General features: G+C 36.9%; 1 protein-coding gene across 1 annotated transcript; it reads left to right on the top strand.

Annotated features, from left to right (window-relative positions):
* Window positions 1-4,668: 4,668 nt before the first annotated feature.
* On the top strand, window positions 4,669-23,781 carry gpm6aa (glycoprotein M6Aa). Its single transcript, XM_052089222.1, has 7 exons — window positions 4,669-5,052; window positions 11,681-11,873; window positions 12,281-12,437; window positions 13,138-13,291; window positions 13,502-13,578; window positions 19,212-19,277; window positions 21,835-23,781. The coding sequence occupies exons 1-7, from the start codon at window positions 5,016-5,018 to the stop codon at window positions 21,985-21,987; spliced, it is 837 nt and encodes a 278-aa protein (XP_051945182.1). The 5' UTR covers window positions 4,669-5,015; the 3' UTR covers window positions 21,988-23,781.
* Window positions 23,782-25,789: the final 2,008 nt, after the last annotated feature.

The raw sequence follows: 25,789 nt of genomic DNA, 5'->3' as shown, positions 1-25,789 counted from the left end.
CAGTTACACAGTCTCTTTCACACTCTCTCTTCCTTACAAACACACACAGAGACAAACACTTTCACACGGTCACTGCCACAGTCAAACATAAAGAGTGGATCTGTTGTGTTATCATGCATCTCCCACACTCAATGCATAGCATAGGGTTGCCATGGTTATCTAAAGCAAGCTTACTGCTTTTCATGAATATGCCCAGAAAATAAAATTTTAGACCTCCCAGTCTTTCTCACACCCTCTATTTTTCACACACTCCTCCTTATTGCATGCTTATGATGTTTTCTGGTCAAAATTGACATTTTAAAAACCCAATAATAGGATTTGAGTAGAATAAAATGCCATCAGGTGCGAATGATTCAACCTAAACTCATAAAGTCCATGCAAAGGCAAATTGCTCATGCTTAGGTTTAGGGATTTTAACTAAAAAAATATTAAACTTCTGATTGTAACTTGTCCTGCACTGTTTGTGCTACAGAATGATACCTCAAACTTTGTGGCTTGTTGAGGCGAGATGTTCTGTTATTTTTCTAAGCTATCAGACTTATATTTTTGGCCAGGTGGACAAAGACACTGGCGCAAAAATTCCAATAGACTTGCAATGAAGGAGAGACCTAAGCCACAGGGTCCAGAATAGAGTGCGACACTACCAGCCTACTTGTTTAGCAGTTTTATTTCTGGAAGTAATTTTCCCATTCATTTTTCGATAGGGATTTCATAAAATTCTTTATAAAAGAGTTTTAAGGCATGACACAAACCAACCAGCTCTGAGATGAATCACAACCCTACAAACTTTCATCTAAAGCAAAAAAACATAAATAAAATAAAAATTGGACAAATTTACCATCTTTCGTGAGGGAGTAAACTACAATCCCAAGAAGCATTGTGTATGATGTAATCAAATTAAAAACTATGTAAACATATTTAACTATTAAAGTTATTGATTTTAAGTATAGAAACAGTATATTTGAAGTTCATATTGAAGTTCAAAATATGTATACAGTATATGCAAACACATAAGTAGTTTGAGATTGTAGGGAGAATGTCTTGATTATATCAGTCTCTGTGTGTTACGGAAGTCGGTGGTCACTGCTGAGCTTTTTTGCTGCTGTTTGACACAATTTCTGATTTTTAGATCTTTATCTGTAGGATCATGAATACTATCCACAAATTCCACTATTAAACACGATTTAATAAAAATGCAATTTAAATAACTCTGATGTCTTCAACTGAAGCAAATACAATCGATTAACAACCTCAGAGCTCATGGTAAAACTTTAAAGGTTGTGTGCTTGTTAAAAAATAAATTCCTCATTGAAAAAAATGTATGGGGTTTTTACTTCCGGAACCAGTCTGTTGCGCTCTGCATATATCACAGAGGCTTGGCAGTTTCCGGTTTAGATTTGGGCTGGTAAGTAACCACTTAGCAACCACCCAGAACACCCAATATGCTAACAGCCACTTACTGAGTGTCCTCTCATTGATTTGACATAATAACAAACACTTCTCATTCTTTTGATCAAAATAAGAGGAAACACAAGCAGGAAAGAAGATTAATATTTTTAACGATTCTTTATTTTTCTGAGAAGCCTTGAGAGAATAATCCTGCAAGAAATGTGATTCTGACAGCTATGGGACAGATATTTGCGTAAGCATTACATCTATATCCATATGAAATGGTGTGGTTTATGACATTGTGTGCTCTGTGTGTGCATGTATGTGTGCATACACTGCCTCTTAGATGGTCAACATCTAAAGTCGGTTCCCATGGTAACAAGGCAGCTAGAGCTACAATCGAACGGGAGATGGTAGCGTGCACTGCAAGCATCTCAGAATACACGCACAACCCGAACACATTTTGTGCTATGCATTCCAGTGCCAACTAGCTGCATGTAGACAGCTAGATGCCCTTGTAGAGACGCATAAGCCATCTGTTAAGTGTTTTTTCATCTTGGCCTGCAGCATCAAACAGGGAGGAGGCGTGCATTCGAGAGTAAGAGGAGGGAGCTCAGTCTTATACATATTAATCCACACAGAAACATGATTAGCCAGAAGGGGGATTGGGTGTTAAATTACCCCTCATTCGCTTTGGATTTCCCCTCCAAAGCCCACCTCATACTCATTGCCAATATATTATCACACAGTAACATTTTCACGATGAACACACACACTTGGAGGCAAGAGCCAATGTCTCTCTCCCACCACCTTTCCAGGAATGCAATATCATCAGGGACCAGGGTGTGGCTCTCTGTATGTGCCTGTGAATAGACACGATGGCATGTGACATTCACACTGGATATAATTTATTCTTCTGCAAATGCCTGAGTATATTAGATAAATTGCAGATGCTGTCTTAGAGAAATTGTGATGAACATAAGTTTCCTTACTTTATCGGGTTATCGCCCGATACAGACTCTGAAAATGTCCAAAATCTGGCTGAATAATTGACCTAGCAACCATCACTAGTTTTCACTGTTAAGGTTTATACATATTCCCTATATATCCTCAGTGATAATAGCGAGCTGGTTTAAATAGAATATCTTGTTTCTTCAGATAACGAATATTATATTCAATGTCAAATGTTAGTACAGCTTGGCCTTTTATGCCTGTGCAGTGATATATGGCCTGAAATAGAGCCCTATATATGTAGGCACTTAGGACAGGAATGTTAAACATAGCATAGCAGTATCAACACATCAAGCAAATTGTTATTGTCTGGGAACATACTATCTTTTTGGGGCCATTCACACAGGACACTTTCTGACATTCAAAACAGGTAGACAGAGTGCAGGGGACTAATTTTACCTCTTGGTTCAAGACATTGAAAAATGTCACAATCTCTGTCTGGCGTGTCCATATAGGTGACAAATAAAATAGGTGCACAAATGGAACACGAGGACTCGTCCTGTATAAACAGCCCCTAAGACACTGTAGCAACTGCACCCCAATGTCATTCTAAATGCTATACTTAGATTCTAACCAAGCAAGCAGGTCGGCCTTCACAATAATTTTAGAACTTTAAACTGCCTGTAGAATTTAAATCTGTCAACATTTTGGCCAGGACATGTTGATGTATCTTTGAAACTGCTGTCAGCTCATAAGCCAGTATTTGAAGTAATGGGGCCAGTAAAAACTAAAAGATATGTTAAGTATTTTAGAACACACTTTATTAGGACTCCATTACAACACACAGGGAATCTCACAGACAGGCAGGCACATTTGGGCAGGAAATTAAGATACTGTATTCTTCCAAATTTGCTGCTAAATATTCTTAATTGAACATGATAATTTGCATGATCTTCTGAGATGATTGCAGTGTGCAATGGGACTTTTGTGTTTATAATCGCAAGCTGTTCTCTGTTGGGATTTGTCTGCACAACTGGTACAATCAACGCTTAAATCAGTTCAAAACAAAGTCATCATGTTTCTCTGAAAATAGATAAATTTATAAAAAATGTAATTTGAACTGAAATAAAAAATTGCTTTAAAAGGGGGCCTGGGTAGCTCAGCAAGTATAGAAGCTGACTACCATACCTGGAGTCACAAGTTTGAATCCAGGGTGTGCTGAGAGATTCCAGTCAGGCTTCCTAAGCAGGGTGGGTAGAGTCATGTTGGGTTAACCTCCTCGAGGTCACTATAATGTGGTTCTTGCTCTCGGTGGGGAGCTTGGTGAGTTGTGCATGGATGCCGCGGAGAATAGCATGAGCAGCCACACGCGCTACGTCTGCGCGGTAACATGCTTAACAAGCCACGTGATAAAATGCAGGGATTGACAGTCTCAGACGCGAAGGCAACTGAGATTCATCCTCCGCCACCCGGATGGAGGCAAGTCACTATGCCACCACAAGGAATTAGAGTGCATTGGGAATTGGGCATTCCAAATTAGGGAGAAAAAAATTGCTTTAAACAAAAAAAAAAAAAAACCTAAAAAGTTTGTCTATTAGTTTTGCAAAATGAAGCCAAATGATCATTATTTGTATACTGTAGGTTATTATAATGACTCTGCAAGTTCTAATAAAAAATGGGTGTCTAAATAAAGGTGCAAAAATAAAAACAACTGGCTTTTTTTGCCTTTTATGTCACCCTGGAATGACACAGTGAATGTTTCATAGATCACACACACAAATACACAAAATGTCACACGAGTGCACCATACAGTATGATGTGTTATTCATTGCATGCATTTATAGTTCATCCATGTTTTACACAGAAGCAGTGAAGCTGAACAAAGCTCACTCTTAAAGATTTCATCCTTATATTTCCGAACCTCAGATTGATTTTCATTTTTCATATGTGTATGATATGTATATTTCCAAATGTATATTATTTTATGCACCATTTGTATCAGTAATCTAAATCCTCAGAATAATTATTATATTCAGTTGCTGCAATCACACAGAATATGAATGTAATCTTTAGTTTTTTGATCTTGAGTTTAATGCAGCAGAGCTCAGCTGAGATGTAACTCAGCGTTGACCATTTTTTGTAGAGGAGGGGTGTAAAGTGGAGGCTATTATTGGCTTGGTGCTCAATTCGCCCCAAAAACCCACCTCTCTCTGCCTCAATGTACCGACCCATTTTTTGGGCGGTTGTCGGTTTGTTGTGTTTGTCTCTGCTTTTGTTGAATGATAGGTTTTGTTACCTGACATACACATATATAAATGTTGTGAGGTATATAGGTCTGAATGTCTTGGCACACACTGGTTTGTACAAACCCATGCTGAGATGCCACAGTGATCCTCCTCACACAGAAGGCAAGTCAACTGAAAAAAATCGGTGTTGACAGCAGCTCTCGTCTGTGAGGAACAGGGCAGTAGCAGTAGCTAGAGAGTGAGTTGAGGGAGGGGGGAGTGAGAATCTGAAAGAGAGGGAGAGGGTGAGAGACTTGTGCACTGAGATCTAGCCTCAGCCTCTATTGTGGTAAGCAGGCAAGGGAAGGTGTATAAGGAGCGTGCTATAAACCCACAGGCGCAACGCTGGTTACCGCTGTAGAGACCCTCGAAATCGGAGGACAAGGCGACATGGAGGAGGACATGGATGAGGGACAGACCCAGAAGGGTAAAGGAATGCTTTATTCCCCTCCCCAGCATTTTCCCATCCATCTTTCTGGTTGTGTTGTTTACCTTTGTGCCTAATCCCTTAGTGCTTTTCATTGTCTCTGATCTTGTGGATTATAAAATGAGGTTATCAAAAACATCAGAATGCAGGATTTTATTATTCATGCACGAATAAGTGTTTGCTGCAATGCACATTTTCATGAATTTACAGACAATACATTTCATGCAAATATTTTGCAATGGATATCAAGATTTTTTTCTCTTTCAAAATGTAAAAAAAAATAGTCTGAGCACATATACAGTAGATTCTCCTTAAATCTTCAAATTAATAGATTGATAGATATTAGATAGGACAATGATTGTGTTGAGGGGTGTGTGCAAGGGATGGATCCTGTTTTGTGTGTTTTTATGGGTGTGTGTGTGTGGGAACAATCTGAGGGGACTGTCTTTGTTTGCCGCGCATTTCTGTCAGTCTGTCTGAGGGAGGCTGAGACAGACGGGAAAGTCTGCTTCTGCAATGGACATTTAAATCCTCAACCTAATTCAGCCATTGTGACTTTACCAAACCCTCTTTTTCTTTTCTTCAATTTTCTCAGCTGCATGGGGTTCGCTCCCTCATTTTTAACGCAGTGACATTTGTTTGCTTTGTATGAGAGATGGAGCTTGCTATTTATAAGACCATCATTTACAGGGGCTGAGGTTTCAAGCAAATGGCGGAAATCATTGTATATGGTCCTTTTTTTTGTCTTGGTGGTCTACAGTGAAAATATATGCAATTTAAAACATGGTGGGAAATGAAAAGGGAATAAAAAATGAAGGCAGGAAATTATATTATGATCGAAATATCCTACTATCGCCTACTCCCTTCTAAAGCAGTACATGATGATATCATGGAATAAAGCTAGCAGCCATGTCAGGTCTTCTGTTCTCAGTCATGGGATTGTGTGATATCACATATAATATGTCAGATTAGATTTGTCAGTGATTTATGGTCAACCTGTAGGGGTGTTGTAACTGTGATGTTTTGATGTTTTATTGTTTCATCTATTGCTTATCTGGATTTGATTTGTTGGATCCAGAGATGCCATTACATGATTGGTGGTATATAATATAATGCACATTTATTATTCTAACAATTCTAATTAAATGGCACACGTTCTCATACATAATACACTTAAGGATTTATTTCTACTTGATCAAACCCATAACATTTTGTTTAAATAAATAAATAACTATATATATATATCTGGTTTATATAGTTAGATTAAATAACATTTTGACTAATACAATTTAATTTAAGTGTTACCACATGAAGCACATTATGTAACCTGATGAAACTTTACAGTTTACTTGCTAATATGATAGTCAGGGCCACAACCAACATAGACATGCCCCCCACCCCCACCCCCACATTTTTAGATAAGTCATTGATCAACATGGTTTGCCAAGGCCAGATTACCAACCTTTTAGATTTGGTGACATCCTTGATTACACAACTGCAAACCACTAGTCTCTAAACTCCATAAAATAAAACCAAATTTCCAATGATCAGCATTGTTTATTCACTGAGATGCATTGACTGGTGCTCTGACCCAGACTTCTGCACAACAGATGAAGTGGGGAACTAAGGAGCCTCATGGGAGAATGGACATTTCATTACCTCTCATGATTATTCGATTAGAGGACATTAGGCCATAAACACACACACACCATCCCACTCCTCATTTCTTATTTATAGGTTTTTCCTGAAAAGTTCTCTCATCTCCATTGTTGAAAGTCTGTTAGATGAGTTCTTATCAGTCCCAATTCAGTTGACTGTGTAACATCATCCACTGATAAGATTCTGATAAGAGACATTCATAATGTGTGTATTCAGCTTGGTCTGCTATACTACAGTCTTTCAAAGATGTTGATAGCAATATGTGCTACATTAGTAAAATTTGTCGACATTTTTGAGAGTGTTATTATACACCTTGCTCTTTCTTTAGCAACTCGGCATGTAACAAAAACCTGTTTCATTATGCACACCAGAAGTTGTGATTAGCTGATGCATTACACAAAGGTTATTATCACTTGTTTTGAATTTATTTTGTTCTGTTACAATCAGAATATGATTAGATTGATCCTGTGGTGTAAAGGAACTTCTCTTGGGTGTGCTGGATATGAAATGGACCACACAAGTTTTAACGTGCAACTTTAAATGAAACTGAAAGCATGTCACTTTAATTCTATACCTCTGTGGGATGTGAGTTCTCTAGCAGTTTAAATGTCCTGTTTTTATTCTTTCTTTCAAAAAACATGACCTTGTGTAATCCTGAGGCAACCTTCTAATCTGGACCCTTCTTTTGTTCTCACACTTTGGTCAAACCTCTCAGGGACACTTGAAGTTACAAAAATTGTCCTTAAAATTGAGTCATGGTTATTAATAGTAAGTGAGTTTGGTGCACTATTGTTCACCATATTGTTGTCAAAATGCCAGATGACCATGAGAACAGATACGTTACGTTCTGCAGATGTTAAAATAATGTTTTGAGAACAGTTCTAAAAAAAGGACATTTATAAAACGGATAATTCCAAGTGCTCATTTTGATTGGATTAGCCACACCTTGGTGAAAGGATTATAAATGCAAATCTGTGACCACACATTCTTTATTAATGTGCAGAGTTGCTACATGGCAACTACAAACACAATTGTTTGTTTCCAATTTGTTTATATGAATACATTTATATTATTGTTTGTGAATTATTGGTTTCTTTATCATATTACTGTTGCTGCTGGTGTAAAAAACAATGAGCCAATCAAGTCTGTGTGTTAGAGTGATTTTACCACGGATAAGGGTGCTTTAGGTACTCCGCTTTTGCGATGTGTTTAAAAACACCTCTTAATTGCAGGAAAATCACTGTTTCTCATGGATTGTTGCTATGACAAAGGAGTCAAGTCAAGCTAACTTGCATATGGGTTCATCTCTGCTGAGAAAAGTGCTGGGGCGTTATTGAGGAGGATGCAGAGAGTACGGGAATCTTCTAGCAGCTCCAACAGCAGCAGGGCTGTATAGATTCGTGTGGTCAGTGCCGTTCCTGCTGTTTCCAGGGCTGGACTGAGTACAGTTATGTTCCTCCCCAACCCCCCATAATCCTTGTAAATGTGTCTCCCATTCATCCTGTTTGTCGCTGAATGTGTTGACACACGGAGCTGTAAGTGGGTCATGGTGCTCGTACAGGCCCGGCCCATTCTCAGGGCCCACACCTCCATTGCTATGGCAACCCTGCTGGTTGATTAAACATGCGCAGAGAAGCCGCGTTGATGTGCAATGATGAAAACCTGCTTCTAGGTAGGGGCCAGAGATCACTCAGTGCACTTCATGTAGCCACTTGATGAGATCGAGTTCAATTGGTTTGAAATTATTTTATCTTGGCAGAAAAACTGCATTCAGTCTAATGAAATATTAATCACTTTAAATTGGCAAATTATTCAGATCCTTTTGAAAATTATTTAGACAAAGGCTGAAAGATTTAGAGGTTCCGATTGAGCTATGGATGGAAAGATTTGACTGTGGGTGTTTAAGGGTAAAAATAAACAGCAAGAAAATAGCTTGTTTTGCTGCATGATCATCACTCTCTAGACAATTAGTTCAAGAAAGCTTTTCCTCTTCATCTATATTTCTCTCCATTTGTCTGTCTCTGGGAATCCCACTGTCTTTTTCTTTTTTCAGTCACACTCCCTTATCCCCTCACTCTCCCTTTCTCTCCATCCTCCATGGTAAGGATTAGCATTAGTGTTTAGACTACGACTCATTGTTACATGTTCTTTGAGAGTCGTGTGAGAAAGCTTCCCTACGAACTTGTCTGGATATCAGGGTGACCACTAGTTCATAGTGACCCCACAGTTGTAGGGATTAATTGGAGGATGGGGGAGGGGTGAGGCAGCATTGGCACTGTGGCTGTCAGACTGACAGATGGGCGTTGGGTGGGGTGATCGAGGAACATGGGGGGAGGAATTGGGGCAATGGGGTGGGGTAGGAGTTGCAATCTCTGTTAGAGGACCCTCCTAGATAGTGCTTTTGTGTTGTTTGGGTGAGGCCTCCCTTTTGTGCACATAGGATTCAGTTTAACGTCTGAGAGCAACAGTCAGTCGCATTAAAGCAAGGTTCTTCTGGCAAATTTTGTCTGTTTATTCAGTATTTCATTATATCTAAGGATAACGCTTTACGATACAGTTCCATTATTAACAATAGTTAATGCATTAGATATCAAGAACTAATATTGAACATCTTAATACAAAATACTCATTGTTAGTTCATGTTTATTCATAATGCATTAACTAATGTTAGCATATACACCTTTCGTTTTGTAAAAATGTGTTCTTATATGTTGAAATTAACATTAACCAAAATTAACAAATGCTGTGAAAATATTGTTCAATGTTAGTTCATGCTAACTAATGTAGTTAGCTAATGTTAACAAATTATCTTATTACCATAAACGTATTGTCTTGTAACCTAAGTGTCTAACAAACTTATGAAGCAGACAAAGTTAATAACATATGTTAATGAGTGCAATTTCAGACTAGTACCTCAAATTGTTCATATTAAACTGTCTAAGATTACATTCAGCTTGTCAGTAAATCTTATGTGGAACGTAACTACATTTAGGTTACATTAGACAGAAGATGTCTTTTTAAGAGGTTAACATTGTCCAATAAAAGTCAAGAATGCCCTGATTTTAATGTTTGGTCATATTTAATGTTCCAGGGGTTCAGTGGATTTGGTTGCTTTCAGGTTTATTTTACATAGTAATAACATAGTGTTGTATTAGTCTGGTAAATGATTTTTGGCTTTGGCTGCCATATGGTAAATGGCATACGATTACAATATATTACACATGTGATTTTATTTTTGCCAGCAATATGTTCCTGTGAGAATTTATTTAATAAACAAGATTTAAGAGCCTGTAAGCATGCAATCTGCATGCATTTTTAATGCCCTTTAACACCCTTGAGTGATGACTGAGACTGCATTGTAAGATAATGTAATTTGCTGCTTTGGAACATGCAATTACTCCCAGTCCCAGCCAACCAAGAATCCTACATTGGTTTTAATATGAAAGGAAATCACATAACAGTGATTGGAATCTAAAGGCAATTAGTGTCATGTGAATGTTAAATATGAGTTCCATATTAAACATATAAACATGAATTCAACATAAACTAAAGTATTGCTAAGCAGAAACTTTGCTAGCAAGGTAGAGACTATGTAGATATATCAAACACTATTAAGAAACTGATCCCATTCATATCATCACTGCCTGCAATCCACAGCAGTTGCTATAGCAACAGGTTGGTCCCTTGCCAAAACCACGGTTAAGCCAGGTCTGAGGTTTATTACATCATCATTACCATAGCAGTGTTTGACAGTCTTCCATAATTCACATTCAAAAATCTGAATTCTATCAGGAGCACTTGCCTCAACCAAACCATGTTCATAACTCTTTAATAAATCATGCAGGTTGACCATTACTCTTTTTATAAGGGCTGCCAAACAAATGCAGAGTTAAAAAACTATTTGAGCTGTATCAAAATGACATTTTCATGAATGTTTAGTATGAAGTACACACTTGCTAAATTATACATTGTCTGAACAAATAGTCATAGATAAATTCAGTATTTGCATTACATTATAAGATTCTGTAATGAACAGATATATATATACATCAATCATTTGAAAAAGCTCAATCAGAATCGGTAAGTGTCACAGTCCATCCCTGCTCTGAGCCTCTCATGCATTTTGTTATTCATGAATCATACGGTTATGATTCACTCTGAAATATGATGCCAAGGAGAGAATTTAAAACTGTCTGCTGCAGGGCCAATTTCGGAAATCACTGGAGAGTAACATACACACATACAGAGTAGTCAGCTGGACCGCACTGGACCGAGCTCGGAGTGAATGAATTGAGGTTTTAACTCCAAGTGTCTGGGTACTTGTTAGTCTTGTCAGGCAGAAGCTAGACACTGGGCATACATGGCCATTTATTCTTGTTTTGCTCTCTGAATGAGGAGACTTCTCTTTTAAATAGCATTAAATAGCAAAAGCTGTTGAAACCATTTTTTAATATTACACAGAGAAAGCGTCTCAGTCAGTTGAACATTATTGTGAATTTAGAATTTTTTGAATGACTGCACCAACAACTTTTCACCATCCATCCATCCATTCATCCATCCTTGCATTCATCATAACTAGCTCAAAATTGAGCCATCCATTTCTGAGTCTGTTAACCTCAGTTTATTGCAATGCAAATAGTCAAATAGATTGTTGTTATGATGATATGAAGCTATTGAAAAGTTCCCCCACCCATCCTATCTATCTATCTATCTATCTATCTATCTATCTATCTATCTATCTATCTATCTATCTATCTATCTATCTATCTATCTATCTATCTATCTATCTATCTATCTATCTATCTCTCTCTCTCTCTCTCTCTCTCTCTCTCTATCTATCTATCTATCTATCTATCTATCTATCTATCTGTAATCACCAAGCTTTGAGATAGATAGATAGATAAAGCGCTTTGTTCCACACAACCATACCTTTCAGATCAATAACGACCTCTGTTTTTCTTTTCCTCAGGATGTATGGAGTGTTGTCTGAAATGTCTAGGTGGCATCCCTTATCCATCCCTGATTGCCACCATCCTGCTGTATGCTGGGGTGGCGCTCTTCTGTGGATGTGGACATGAAGCTCTTTCTGGAACGGTCACCATCCTCCAGAACTACTTTGAGGTGATCAGGGCACCTGGAGATGCCTTGGATGTCTTTACAATGTAAGTGATAATATATACTTTTATATGATTATATAGAGCGTTCTTTTGATTATAGTCCTCTAAATATAAATGTGGCAAAAAAAAAAATCTAATGTAGTATAGAAATATATATTCATTATAATATTGAAATGCATAAAACATAAAAATTTACTGTTAGTATAGTCCAACCCATTCACAAAGAAACTTCTTTCTTTTTTAAAAGGAATAGCTCGCCTAAAAAGAAACATTTTGCCTTAATATAATCACCCAAAAGAATCATAAAAGTACTCCATGCAACTCATGTGTCATATTCCAAGTCTTCTGAAGCTGTACGTTAGGTTTCAGTGAGAAAAAGTAAATTTTCAATGTGAAATATTCCTATAAATAGTATATTGACCTTATTGAATTCATTTTTATCTTTTCCGCAGCATTGACATTATCAAGTACGTGATCTACGGCATTGCCTCTGCATTCTTTGTGTATGGCATTCTCCTGATGGTAGAAGGCTTCTTCACCAGTGGAGCGATCAAGGACTTGTATGGAGACTTCAAGATCACCACCTGTGGACGCTGCGTCAGTGCATGGGTAAGAATTCACTTGGAACACTTGATGCATTGTAATTAAGAAAAGGGCAACTACATAACCACTACAAGTAACTGCAGCACATGTTACTATTCTTTCATTTGTGCCAAGTGAAACATGAATCGATGTGGTGGTTGCAATTATTGTAATTAATTTACCCAAACCCCAATAAATGATAACACTTATAGTTAAACACTGCTTAGTGAATTCATGTTACAGTTTTCACTTTATTTCTTGTTTTTACTCAAATAAATAAACCTGTCAAAAGTAAGATCTAAACAAATGGTTGAAATTACATTTATTTAAGGGTGCTTGACTTTACAAGCAAAAAATAGTTCAATTAATGCCAAAGAAAACTGGCTTTGATATTTACTCAAATGTATTGTTTAAAAATAATTCTTGTTTATTAAGTATTTAAAGTTCATACTCATTAATTTTAATAAAATACTTTTATTATACTTCTACATTTATTCTGGATTCACAAAATGTACACAGGTTACTTAATTCATTTTATTGGAAATTTGTTGTACAATTGAAATCTTAAAAATGGACTGAAGATTTTTTTTTAAAGTGATAGATATATTTTCATTTAGAATCTAGACTATTCTATGCTTAAATGAAATTTATAGTTGTGAAATGCTTGATGCTTGTCATTAGAGTGCCCTGACATCTATACAGAAGCTTTAAAACTTTTTTTCACCAGTTCATCATGCTGACGTACATCTTCATGTTGGCTTGGCTGGGTGTGACAGCATTCACCTCTTTGCCTGTCTTCATGTATTTCAACATCTGGACCATTTGCCAAAACACGACTGCCCTGGAGAAAGCAAGTTTATGTCTTGACCCACGCCAGTTTGGTATGCTTTACAATCTTTTGCTGGCTGAAGTTTATGTTCTGCGCAACTAAACAGATGGTTTTGAACAGTTGTTTTGTTATTGCTGTTTTGCACTTTCTTTTGGGAAGTTATGCAAATATGATCTGTGTGCTATCCATTCCTATCACCCCAAATACCTTATAAACAAAGATTGTTCTTGCTTTTGAGGGTGATAAATTTTCTGGATTTTAGGTGTTGTGCCCATTGGAGAGGAGAAGACTGTATGTGCAGGATCAAAGAAGTTCTACAATATGTGTGAATCAAATGAGGTGAGTTTACGGTTCTATAAAGTGACAGAGTGACTAATTTGCACTACGTAAAGGTGTAAATAGCACCTGACACACAGCATGGCTATTTGTACTCCAATAGTCTGGTGGGAACATAGAAATTGAAGACAAACTATGCCTCTAGTGTGGATGTGCTTTTTTCATGCAGACGACCTGGGTTCAATTCTGGCTTTTGTCCCGCTTTTTCCCATCCTGTTTCCTGTCTCCACTATTAATATTTCCTTTAATATATATATGTAATATTTAAATATAAAATAATAAATGAAAATTAAAATAAAGGTTAATTTCCTTGCAGTGATTTGGTCACTGTGAAGGTCAAGGTTTTGTCTGGGTATAATTAACAATGGTTTTACTATAGTAATATTATAGTAACCACATTTTTTGGCTGAAGCTATGGGTTAAATGCAATTAACAATCGAGTTACTATAGTAAAATAGTGTTAATATAGTTACCATGTTAAACAATTTTGTGGTTACAATGACTTTACTACAAAATACCATACTTTTGTTTATTTTAGTAAAACCATGGTTCATTTTTCTAAGGGAAAGTTAGGGTTAGGGATAGGGGTTGGTGTGGGGTGCTTGTGGGACTCTCAAAAAACACGCTGTAGTGATGTCCCTGTATTGTATGTTAGTATTTAGTTAGGGGTGTATAGTATCTAATATTGTATTATTTGCACTTGTGCAAATATTCTCTGTATTTCTTTAAAGGGATAGTTGACCCAAAAATTAAAATTCAGTCATTGTTTACTCACCCATATGTTGTTATAACCCCATATGACACAAAGGGAGAAATTGTGAAAAACATTTGTGCTCAGTGATGTCATTCAATAGCAGTTTATGGTGACCACCTCTTCAAGATTCAAAAGCACACAGAAATTTAATTCAGAAGTCTAATAAATTATTCCATGAGAGTAATGGTTATGTAAGCATTCATTAAGGTTTGGAGAAACAAACCGAATTCTAATGAAACTGTTGACCGACCATTGATCTCCTCTGCACGTTCATGAGACTGCACGAGAGCAGTATCTGTTGCGAGACAGGGCGTTCAAGTGAAATCTCATTGTTTATCTAAAAACGTGTCCGCTACAGCAATATTTATGACTGAACACAACACAAATGCACAAAGCAGTGAACGAAACTTCCTAAATATTTCTGATGAGATGGGTTTTTAGTCTGAGAATAGATGCATTTCTATGCCCAGCCTTCTTTATTTGAAATGGGGTTCTCAATAGCTATGTTTCCATCCAAGTTGTGAATTTAATTTATGCGAGAAACCATATTATCGCAAAAACAATGTGTGAATAAAGTTGCTTTTCCATCCAAATGTGTTCAAAAAGATGAAATTTCACTTCCGGAGAAACTGTAGCAGTGTTACATTAACACTGCTACAGTTTTATTAATAAAATACTGGTGGTTTAGAGCATGCAAACAAAACACTAAAGAACATTGTCTCATTTTAGGGAGCGACAGTGCATCACACACTTCTGGGAGCTCATCCATCCTTATGACTATAACATTTGGAACTATAACATATTTTTCTGTCAATGTACCAATATACCTTCTCGTCCATACATTTCAAGTTTGTTTTCAACTTACTTGCTCTGCAAACTCTTTGGATTTTCTAGCCACCGTTATTTCAGGATGACTAAAGCAATATTTCAGATGTGATTATTGGTACGCTGGTTAGTCCAGTAATAAACACGTTTTTCAGTCAGTTTTGTTGCGCATCTTTTATTTCTAACAAATACAATAGGAGTTTATTCGCTTAATGTGTTTCCATCATAGTTCATACACATTTCTTCTTATCGAATAAAAAATATTATTCAACTCAAGCCAGTGAATATTTTTTTTATGGGCATTTTGGAGATTTACTCACATCTTGGTGTTTCCATTCAGCAGTTTTTTTCAATATCCCAAAATGCGCATAATAAAAGTTGATGGAAACTGTGTCCTAACCTGACAGCAAACTACACGTGATAATAGGTTTGTTTTCTCTGTTAATCAGAGTTTTTGTCCCAACCAGCCATGACGAGCGATGTTACAGTCTATCGATAGCTTGGTTGCTATTTTCAGCATCGCACAATTTGTGCTGGGCAGCCCCGCCTGCTGTGAACTGGTCTGGCACTGGTCCAAAAACGTTCACATAACAGTATATTGAAGCCAGCATCTCAATAGCCGGTTAAAAATGACTTAATTTTGGCCACGAATGTCACACCTGAATGTTTTCACTGAGATATTGCTCTCTTCAGTCAGAGGTCTGTCACAAATGCTCACCCGTTCAGAATGGACAGAAGACATTCCCGCCTCCTCTAACTCTCGGTTTGATTGAGTACACTGTTTCAAACAAATGAGGCTGGGCATAGAAATGCATTCTCCGACTACAAATTCAGACTAAGTTTGATTCTATGGTTTGTGTGCATCTGTGTTGTTTTCTGTTGTTTATATCGCTGTGGACCTGTTTTTAGATAAATAAAATTATTTTCCGCTTGAACGCCCCATTTCATGATCCGAGGCTGTTTGAACTTGCTCTCATACAGTCTCATAAATGTGCAGAGGAGAGCAACAGTCAACACAATCGTGAGTCTCATGGAATCATTTAATAGATTTCTGAATAATACTTTTGCATTCTTTTGAAGCTTGAAGAGGTGGTCACCATAAACTTCCATTATATGACATTGTTTTAACAGAAGTTGTTCAGCATATGCTGCCTACAATGTGTCCCTCAGACAGTGTCCCCTCTCGCCTGTTCTTGGGCCAAGTGTTCTTGTTTTGATAAATTAATCTCTTACCTCAGAGTGATCACATAACACAAGTTCTAGCCTCTCTACACTTTTTTCCTGTACATTTTAGGGTTGATTTTAAGATTTTATTGCTTGCTTTTAAGGATTTAAAAGGCTTGGCACTACCTTATTTAGCAGATCTCTTGCATCATCATACCCCGGTTAGAGCACTGAGGTCAGACAACCAGATGCTCTTGGATGTTCCGAGATCCAGGCTCAAAAACAGAGCAATCGAGCCTTTGCAGTGGCTGCTCCTAATCTACAGTGGGTAAAGAATGTATTCAGACCCCTTAAATTTTAAATTTAAAATCATTTAAATTTAAATTTAAATGATTTTTGCTAAAATCATTTAAGTTCATTTTTTTTCCTCATTATTGTACACACAGCACCCCATATTGACAGAAAAACACAGAATTGTTGACATTTTGCACATTTATTAAAAAAAGAAAAACTGAAATATCACATGGTCCTAAGTATTCAGACCCTTTGCTGTGACACTCATATATTTAACTCAGGTGTTGTCCATTTCTTCTGATCATCCTTGAGATGGTTCTACACCTTCAATTGAGTCCAGCTGTGTTTGATTTATACTGATTGGACTTGATTAGGAAAGCCACACACCTGTCTATATAAGACCTTACAGCTCACAGTGCATGTCAGAGCAAATGAGAATCATGAGGTCAAAGGAACTGCCTGAAGAGCTCAGAGACAGAATTGTGGCAAGGCACAGATCTGGCCAAGGTTACAAAAAAATGTCTGCTGCCCAGAACCCTTCCAAGAGCTGGCCGTCCGGCCAAACTGCACTATCGGGGGAGAAGAGCCTTGGTGAGAGAGGTAAAGAAGAACCCAAAGATCACTGTGGCTGAGCTCCAGAGATGCAGTCGGGAGATGGGAGAAAGTTGTAGTAAGTCAACCATCACTGCAGCCATCCACCAGTCGGGGCTTTATGGCAGAGTGGCCCGACGGAAGCCTCTCCTCAGTGCAAGACACATGAAAGCCTGCATAGAGTTTGCTAAAAAAACACCTGAAGGACTCCAAGATGTGATAAATAAGATTCTCTGGTCTGATGAGACCAAGATAGAACTTTTTGGCCTTAATTCTAAGCGGTATGTGTGGAGAAAACCAGGCACTGCTCATTACCTGTCCAATACAGTCTCAACAGTGAAGCATGGTGGTGGCAGCATCATGCTGTGGGGGTGTTTTTCAGCTGCAGGGACAGGACGACTGGTTGCAATCGAGGGAAAGATGAATGCAGCCAAGTACAGGGATATCCTGGACGAAAACCTTCTCCAGAGTGCTCTGGACCTCAGACTGGGCCGAAGGTTCACCTTCCAACAAGACAATGACCCTAAGCACACCGCTAAAATAACGAAAGAGTGGCTTCACAACAACTCCGTGACTGTTCTTGAATGGCCCAGCCAGAGCCCTGACTTAAACCCAATTGAGCATCTCTGGAGAGACCTGAAAATGGCTGTCCACCAACGTTTACCATCCAACCTGACAGAACTGGAGAGGATCTGCAAGGAGGATATGCAGAGGATACCCAAATCCAGATGTGGAAAAACTTGTTGCATCTTTCCCAAAAAGACTCATGGCTGTATTAGATCAAAAGGGTGCTTCTACTAAATACTGAACAAAGGGTCTGAATACTTAGGACCATGTGATATTTCAGTTTTTCTTTTTTAATAAATGTGCAAAAATGTCAACAATTCTGTGTTTTTCTGTCAATATGGGGTGCTGTGTGTACAATAATGAGGAAAAAAAATGAACTTAAATGATTTTAGCAAATGGCTGCAATATAACAAAGAGTGAAAAATTGAAGGGGGTCTGAATACTTTCCGTACCCACTGTATGTAACAGCTTACCTTTCCATATAAGGCCTGCTGAGACTATCACTGCTGAAGACCCACCTCTTCGCATTGGCTTTCAACTTGAGTAGAGTTTGACACCCTGACTTCTTACTCTGTGTGTTGTATCTAGCCCTGTCATAATTTTATTGTTTTCTTTTATTTATTTATCATGTTTATTGAGTTCTATGGCTTTTCTTTTCTAATTGTACAGCACTTTGGTTCAACGCTTGTTGATTTGAATCCATTTGTTGAGAAAAATAAAGTAATATGGGGTTGTCACAACACAGGGGTGAGTAAACAATGACTGTATTTTCTGTTTTGGGTGAACTAACCCTTTAAAGGTGCGCTTAGTAACTATTTGTTTTGTCATCTTTGACTTACAGTAACAACTGGTAGTGTGGATGCAGAAAAATTCAAAATCAATAGTTTTCACCACAGGGGTGTTTGTTGGGGGTCCGGGTGGGTTTGGTGATTGGGGAGGGTTAATAATGGGTGTTAAATGTTAAATGTTGATTCAATGTATAAATGCTGGCTTTCTTTGTTATATATATCTACAAATCAATAAAAAATTTTTTATTGAAAAATCAATAGTTTTCAGTTACAGGTGCCACTGTAGAAATTCATTATTCCCAATCAACCATAGTTAATTCAATCCAAGAGTGAAACTGTCTAATAAAACGACAGTTACTGAGATTAGGCGAGTAGTATTCAGCTGGTCATGTTATTCTAAAATGGCAGCCCCCTTGAGGGTGCCCTGTTCCATGTAAAAACGTTTTTATAAGGTTACTGATGTGACTAGTGTGAGTGGGCATGATTATATACATATGTTTCAAAATGACATATCATGACTTTATGAGTAAAACTTTTTTCACAGACATGGACAGCTATATTCACAAATTATTATGTTTGTATCATATTTTATAGCTCATTACAATGAAAAGCAACCCTTAATATTAACTAAATGAGCATTCTTTTCTTTAAAGCTGGATATGACTTTCCATCTGTTTGTCTGTGCGCTGGCTGGGGCTGGAGCAGCTGTTATTGCAATGGTAAGTTTTTTGTGTGTGTTTACACTACATCTTTCTTTCTTTCTTTCTTTCTTTCTTTCTTTCTTTCTTTCTTTCTTTCTTTCTTTTTACAATCAGAATGCTCTTAATATTTATTTACATTTTCCAAATATGATTCAAATACTATTTTGTTGCCTGGCTATTGGCAAATTATAAATTTATGTTTAAGGCATTCATTCTTTACAGTCAATAATGATCAACAGTCTATATCATGGTGATAGATGTCAAAAAGTTACCAGCAAAGTTATCAGAAAAGTTGTGAAGACACTTTGGTAACAGTGTGTTAGTTATGCTGCTGATGATGATGATGATGCAAGCTGAATGAATGACATCACCCATTTCAGCTTTTTTATGTGGGTCTAAAGGAGCCATGTAAAGTCATGAATCATTGGCACTGCGTTCCTCAAGCATGGGTTGCACTGGAAGCTCTCTTGTTCTTTTAAATCTGTTTTTTTGTTTTCATCTCTCTCTCTCTCTCTCTCTCTCTCTCTCTCTCTCTCTCTCTCTCTCTCTCTCTCTCAGCTCTCTTTATCTCTTTCTCTGTCTCTCTTCGTCTCTCTGACACACATACACGAAGAGACGGTGGGCATATCGTTTTTGTTGTCATGGAAACTGCGAGAAGAAAGGCCCTAGAGCTTGTAGCACGCAGTGTTCGGTAATTTGCGAGGAACCATTTTCTGAAAAGAGAACGTGGTTGTTTGTCTGTGATGATGTAGCAAATTAAAGTAAGAGCTTTTCCGTCTCCTGCTGCGGAAAAATGTAATTGTAGCCAACTAATTGTTAAACACGATGTGTCCTCACACTCTATGGGAAATATAATATTTACCAAGCGTTCCTTTTTTGTCAAGATGAGAGAATCAGGGTGTGGCCTCATAAAACTAAAAAGCATGCTTTGTGCATGTAATCTGCATAATCAAGCGAGTTGATGCTCTAAAGTAAGCAACATATAGCGTGTGCTAACATAAATGACAATACTTAAAATTACTTTTAATTATTTTAATTTTTTTGTCAAATTAGACATTTGTGTGGTTAAAATATATTTGTATATAGATAATAATATAGATATAGACTTTGAATGACAAAAATTTTAAACATATACCTCAATTTATGTTTTAATAGCTTTTTTCTGTGATACATAATATTAATTAGTACATTCATGCATATTTCAAGTAGACTGTTGAATTTCCTGCAAACCCAAGGCAAGCTGCCAGTGCGCATATGAGAGGAGTCTGGCTGCTTTACAATGCTGCCTCCTGCTGGTGCCACAGCTAAATTTAGAGCGACCAACATGCGTCATCATAGCCTGTTCTGCACAAGCAAAAGATCTTTATTCAATTTACACATGAGATCATGATACAAACTGATAATTAACAATTTGATATGTTAATACTGCAAATAAATAGATTAAAAGGGATAATTCAATCACAAATGAAAATGGCAGCATCAATTACTCACCCTTATGTTGTTCCAAACCTGCATGACTTTTTTTTTTATTTCTGTGGAACATGAAAAGAGATGCTAGGGAGAATGACACCCTCAGTCACCATTCACTATCATTTCATCCTTTTTCCATACAATGCAAGTGAATGTGACAGAGACTGTCATTCCCTAACATTCTCCTTTTGTGCTCTACAGAAGAAATTCATATGGATTTGGTGAGTAAATGATGACAGAATTATCGTTTTTTGGAGTGAACTATCCGTTTAAAGAAATAATAATATTTAGGTTTCATTTCTCTTAACTCTTAAATGCATAGGTGTTTTGCCAAACATTATTACATACCTAAAATCTTTATCGACCCAGCATGTATATCTGCCCAGAGTGTAAGATTTTCAAAACATTTTCAAGACAATTATACAATGATAGAATATAATAAATAATCATATTTTACTATAGTTTACTTTCAAGTTGCTTCATTAAATAGCAATGTCAAATGTAAATAAAGTCAATCACTGAAACAATAGTGCCACCTTGAGTAAGAGATAGCTTATAATACACGTACATGCATATGGGATACAAAAAATACACATGATACAGTAGTCATTTGTATAAATATAGTACTCATTTGTCCTGTAATAAACAAAAAAATAGATCTCCTGTGATAGTAAACTTATATAGGCTAGATATTAAATAATAATCATAAAAATATAATTTATGAAAGCACAAGTAAATATTGGGACTTGACACTTTTTCATATCTCTGGTCACTAACAAACCTATACAGTTTTGCTAACAAAGCAATTAGAATTTTCTTTTTGCTGAAATTTTGTATTTTTATTATTGTTACATTATTCATAACTGATAGGTTGAGGAATAGCCTACTAAAGAAGTAGGAGCATACTCCAAAAAAATGAATGAGGTAAAGGGGGTGGAATCAGGTCCGGGTTCACTAAAGACTAGAGGTATGCATTAAAGGGTTAACCCATTGTGGTCAGGTGTATAAAACAATGTAAAACTGTATAAAATGTACAAATACAGAAAGTCAGAAGGTTTTGCTGACTGAGTTTGTGTTGACGATATTTACTATGATGTTGCTTCAGATCCACTACCTGATGGTGCTGTCTGCCAACTGGGCCTATGTGAAAGACGCATGTAAAATGCAAAAATACGAGGACTGCAAGTCCAAGGAGGAGCAGGAGCTGCATGACATCCACTCTACGCGCTCCAAGGAACGGCTCAATGCCTACACATAAGACAGGAAGCAGTGGTGAGGGCGAGAGGACCCTCAGTGCCTTCACTTCCTGTTGATGGGAGTTTTGGCACTGGTGCAGTCCAGGTGGTGTGTCGTATGACCAACCCCATGGCCAACCCATTACCTCTCGCACAAACATTATTATTATTATTATTATTATTAATATTATGTGTTAGTGCTGTAGTGTTGTATAGGTTTTTTCACATTATTGTTTTTTTTTTTTTTTTAAGAAATTGTGCAGTTCCTTTTTTCCATCCCATACTATACTTTTTGAATACATTTAACTTTTTGGACAAAATGTATCATCAAAACTGTACATGAATCATTATTATGTAGAGGGTCGGTTTTGGGGTTTAAAAAAAGCACATTTTTTCATGTGTGTTTGTCTCTTAAGGTGTCATTATCAAAGACTTAAAGCATGAAAAAAAAATTTTGGTTTAAAGATAAATAATTATCTGTCTTTCTCTCTCCCTCTCTCTCTCTCTCTCTCTCTCTCTCTCTCTCTCTCTCTCTCTCTCTCTCTCTTTCTCTCCTTCTTTTTTACTAATTAGAAGGTATAAAGCCCGAAACCAGCAGATGGTTTGTTCATTTTGCAATATTTTGGTAAAAGAAAACTCAAAAAACTGAGAAAGAAAGACAAAAAAACTAAATTAAGATATAACAGATGTACCATAAAGTGTTTATTTATTATTTTTCTACAGATGCCATTGCATAGCATTATCAAGATCAGTACACCATGGTCATTATTTGTTTGCCATGCTAGTCTAGTTTTCAGGTAGTCCGCAGTGTGCCAGTGGGTGGCATTGTAACTTCTCTGAGAGGGAGAGGAAAGGGGCTATTTTATGACCACTTTTAAGTGGATTTCAAGCATTTAAAATCTGCCAGTATCCATGACTTCCTCTATGTTAACAATGCAACTCTCCCTTTACTGGCAGCAAGCTACACATGCACAAGCCAACAGTGTTATGTCCCCTCTTTTTTATTTTCCTATAGATACAGATACAGACACAGTTAAGCTGACAGGGTTTTTATTTGACGATTATTACTTTCAGCTTTTGTATATAGTCATTCTGTAAATGTATGTACTGTACGTTAGCACTTAAACTTCAGGTGAATTCGTATTAGATTGAAAAACACATTCCATTCAAGGATAGGGTGGGGAGAGGGAGGGTACTCTTATGTAAACCTAAGAAAAAAAAGAGGAGAGGAGATGCAAAATCCAGGCGACACAGTAATGTTTTGTGACAGATCACTTCTTTTAGTGGGTTTTATTTTCAAAGGGGAATGTCTCAATGAAAACAAATATTTAAAGAGCTACTGTATTCTATTATCTTGATGACGGTAACAGTTACTCATTGTCTTGCTAACAAGTCATTATTATATCAGACAATGGAGATGTCTTATTCTTTTAATGCCTGGCAAGTCATGTTCTGTCAGTGTTTCTAAGAGCTAGTTTTGTGCACTTATGTGACCATTTTGTGAGCTCTTTCTCGGTGTAAGTGCATTGGGGTGCTGACTGCACAGTCAGATCCCTGTAATGTTAGGTAAAGACTGTGAACCTAAGTGTTATTTGTGGCATGGTCATGGATTCAATGGTAATCGTTTTTACTGGATCAAAAATAATAATTATAATAATAATGTGGGAAAAAAAATAAAAAAGTTAAAAACAAGAAAAACAGTTTCATTTCACCTTTATATGAGTTTGTTATATGCGACTGTCTTGCTGGGTCATCCCCTTCTTCATAATGTGCAGTAATTTGAATCCTATGCTGAATACATTGCGCTGAAACTCAAACTCTTCGATGGTGTGTTTGATTTGTGCCTGTTTACTTTGTGGTGATCTCTAACTCCCTCTGAGTCCTACTCTCACCTTTCTATTACTATTGCTTGTTGAGCCCCTAACTTGATGCTTTCTCTGAACCCTTACACCCCCTCTCTCTCTGCCTCTCTCTCTCTCTCTCTCTCTCTCTCTCTCTCTCTCTATATATATATATGTATCTTACTCTTTCTCTCAGACTTTTAATCTCTCTCTCTCTGGCTCACTCTCTCTGTCCTCGTATTAGTCTTTTTGTACTCTCACTATAGAATTCTTAGTAGCAAGCTGTATCATTAATTTGTTTTGAACATAAATGTGCCAACCGCTTGACAGTGGCTTTTTTTTTTTTTATCTGTAGGGACAAACTGCTTGCATAAATAAACTACACTGGTGTAATTGTTAATAAATACTCTACTTTTGTCATTGTAGTTCTTTACAGTCAAGGTCTACTTTGTGTTAGAATTATTCCCTGCACATTCAAGAATTAATGTTGCATATATGTTTTATATGACAACATGTATGACTAATTGACCATCACTTCTGCAAACGTCTACAAATGACTTGTCATGAGATTTCACATTAACATTCAAATTACGTTTTCAATGATATCTACAACCAGTTTAATATCACGTTAGTGCAGCCAGTCTGTGCTATTTACATTCAAACCTCATGGAGCCAGGACACAGAAGGGCATTTCCCTTGACCATTGTAGCAAGCTTGGAAAAGCCTTTTAATTATGCATGCACTTTCATTCGTTTCTGTGTTTAAATTAAAAGCAGATTTCTTCAATGATGAACTATCAACTATTTAACATAAGTAACATACATATCTAACAAGATTGTAAATAAGTTTTACAATGCAATTTCTAGTATGTACAAAATGCAATCTAAAATGGAGGACTTACAGCGATAGTTCATGAAAACAATTGTTCTCTCATCACTTACACTATTGTTGTTCCAAATCTGTGGCCTATGACTTTCTTTCTGTAGTAAAACACAAAAGGAGATGGTAGGCAGAATGAAACCTTAAGTCACCATTCACTTTTATTGTATGGAAAACATATATAATGTAAGTGAATGGTGACTGAGACTTACATAGAGTACTGCCTAGTATTCCCTTTTGTGTTCCTTGGAAGAAATAAAGTATTATGGGTTTGGAACAACATAAGGGAGGGCAAATTAATAAGTGAACACAATTTTCAATTTTGTGTGAACTTTGCCTTTAAAGGAATAGTTCACCCAAAATGTAATATCCTCTTATCATTTACTCACCCTCGTGCCATCCCAGAGGTGTATGACTCTTATTTTCTAGGCACGATCATGGTTTTAAGCTCGATTACACTTCCCAGTGCATGATGCATGCTTGAGTTACATACATTTTGGTCTGTTCTCAACCAAATTCGATTAGATCGCTTCAGAAGACTTCAAAGATTTGGTCACCATTAACTTGCATTGCATGGAGGTATTCTTCTAAAAATCTTTATTTGTGTTCTGCAGAAGAAAGAAAGTCATATACATGTGGGATAGCATGAGGGTGAGTAAATGATGAGAGAATTAACATTTGGGGGTGAACTATCCCTTTAAGTTTAAATAAAAATAAAAAAAAATCTAAAAACTCATGAAATTAAGCAGCAATGACATTATGTTGATATACGACAAAACATTATTTTATAAGGATAAAAATATTTTTTACATTGTGGATGTTTTTAAATGTGGCATGTCATCCTTTATACTCTAGATAATACATATGTGAGTGCCATTGAAGGGAAATCTGTGTATTTATTAACATAGTTAAGTAGTTGCTAAATTAGGTATTTTATTCAAGTACACAGACAAATGCATTTATTGTTCAGTCTGTAATTGAGGCCAAGAAGACTACTTTTCTCTCAGACAGTACAGTTTGGCCTGTCTGTCCTCCCTGCTGTCAGTAAATCATGATCTGTAATACAGCTTACACTCAGGTGCCATCTAGCCTTGATGCACGCACA

This window comes from Xyrauchen texanus, chromosome 23, assembly GCF_025860055.1.
Source record: "Xyrauchen texanus isolate HMW12.3.18 chromosome 23, RBS_HiC_50CHRs, whole genome shotgun sequence".
Taxonomy (NCBI): domain Eukaryota; kingdom Metazoa; phylum Chordata; class Actinopteri; order Cypriniformes; family Catostomidae; genus Xyrauchen; species Xyrauchen texanus.
The sequence above is the reverse complement of the archived record's forward strand: the minus strand, read 5'-3'. Positions and strand labels throughout refer to the sequence as shown.

Excerpts from the sequence above, each read along its gene's own strand:
- gpm6aa (XM_052089222.1), top strand. The coding sequence starts at position 5,016 with ATGGAGGAGGACATGGATGAGGGACAGACCCAGAAGG. Across the intron at positions 5,053-11,680 it reads TGAGGGACAGACCCAGAAGG|GATGTATGGAGTGTTGTCTG; the intron begins GTAAAGGAATGC and ends TCTTTTCCTCAG. Across the intron at positions 13,292-13,501 it reads TCTTGACCCACGCCAGTTTG|GTGTTGTGCCCATTGGAGAG; the intron begins GTATGCTTTACA and ends TCTGGATTTTAG.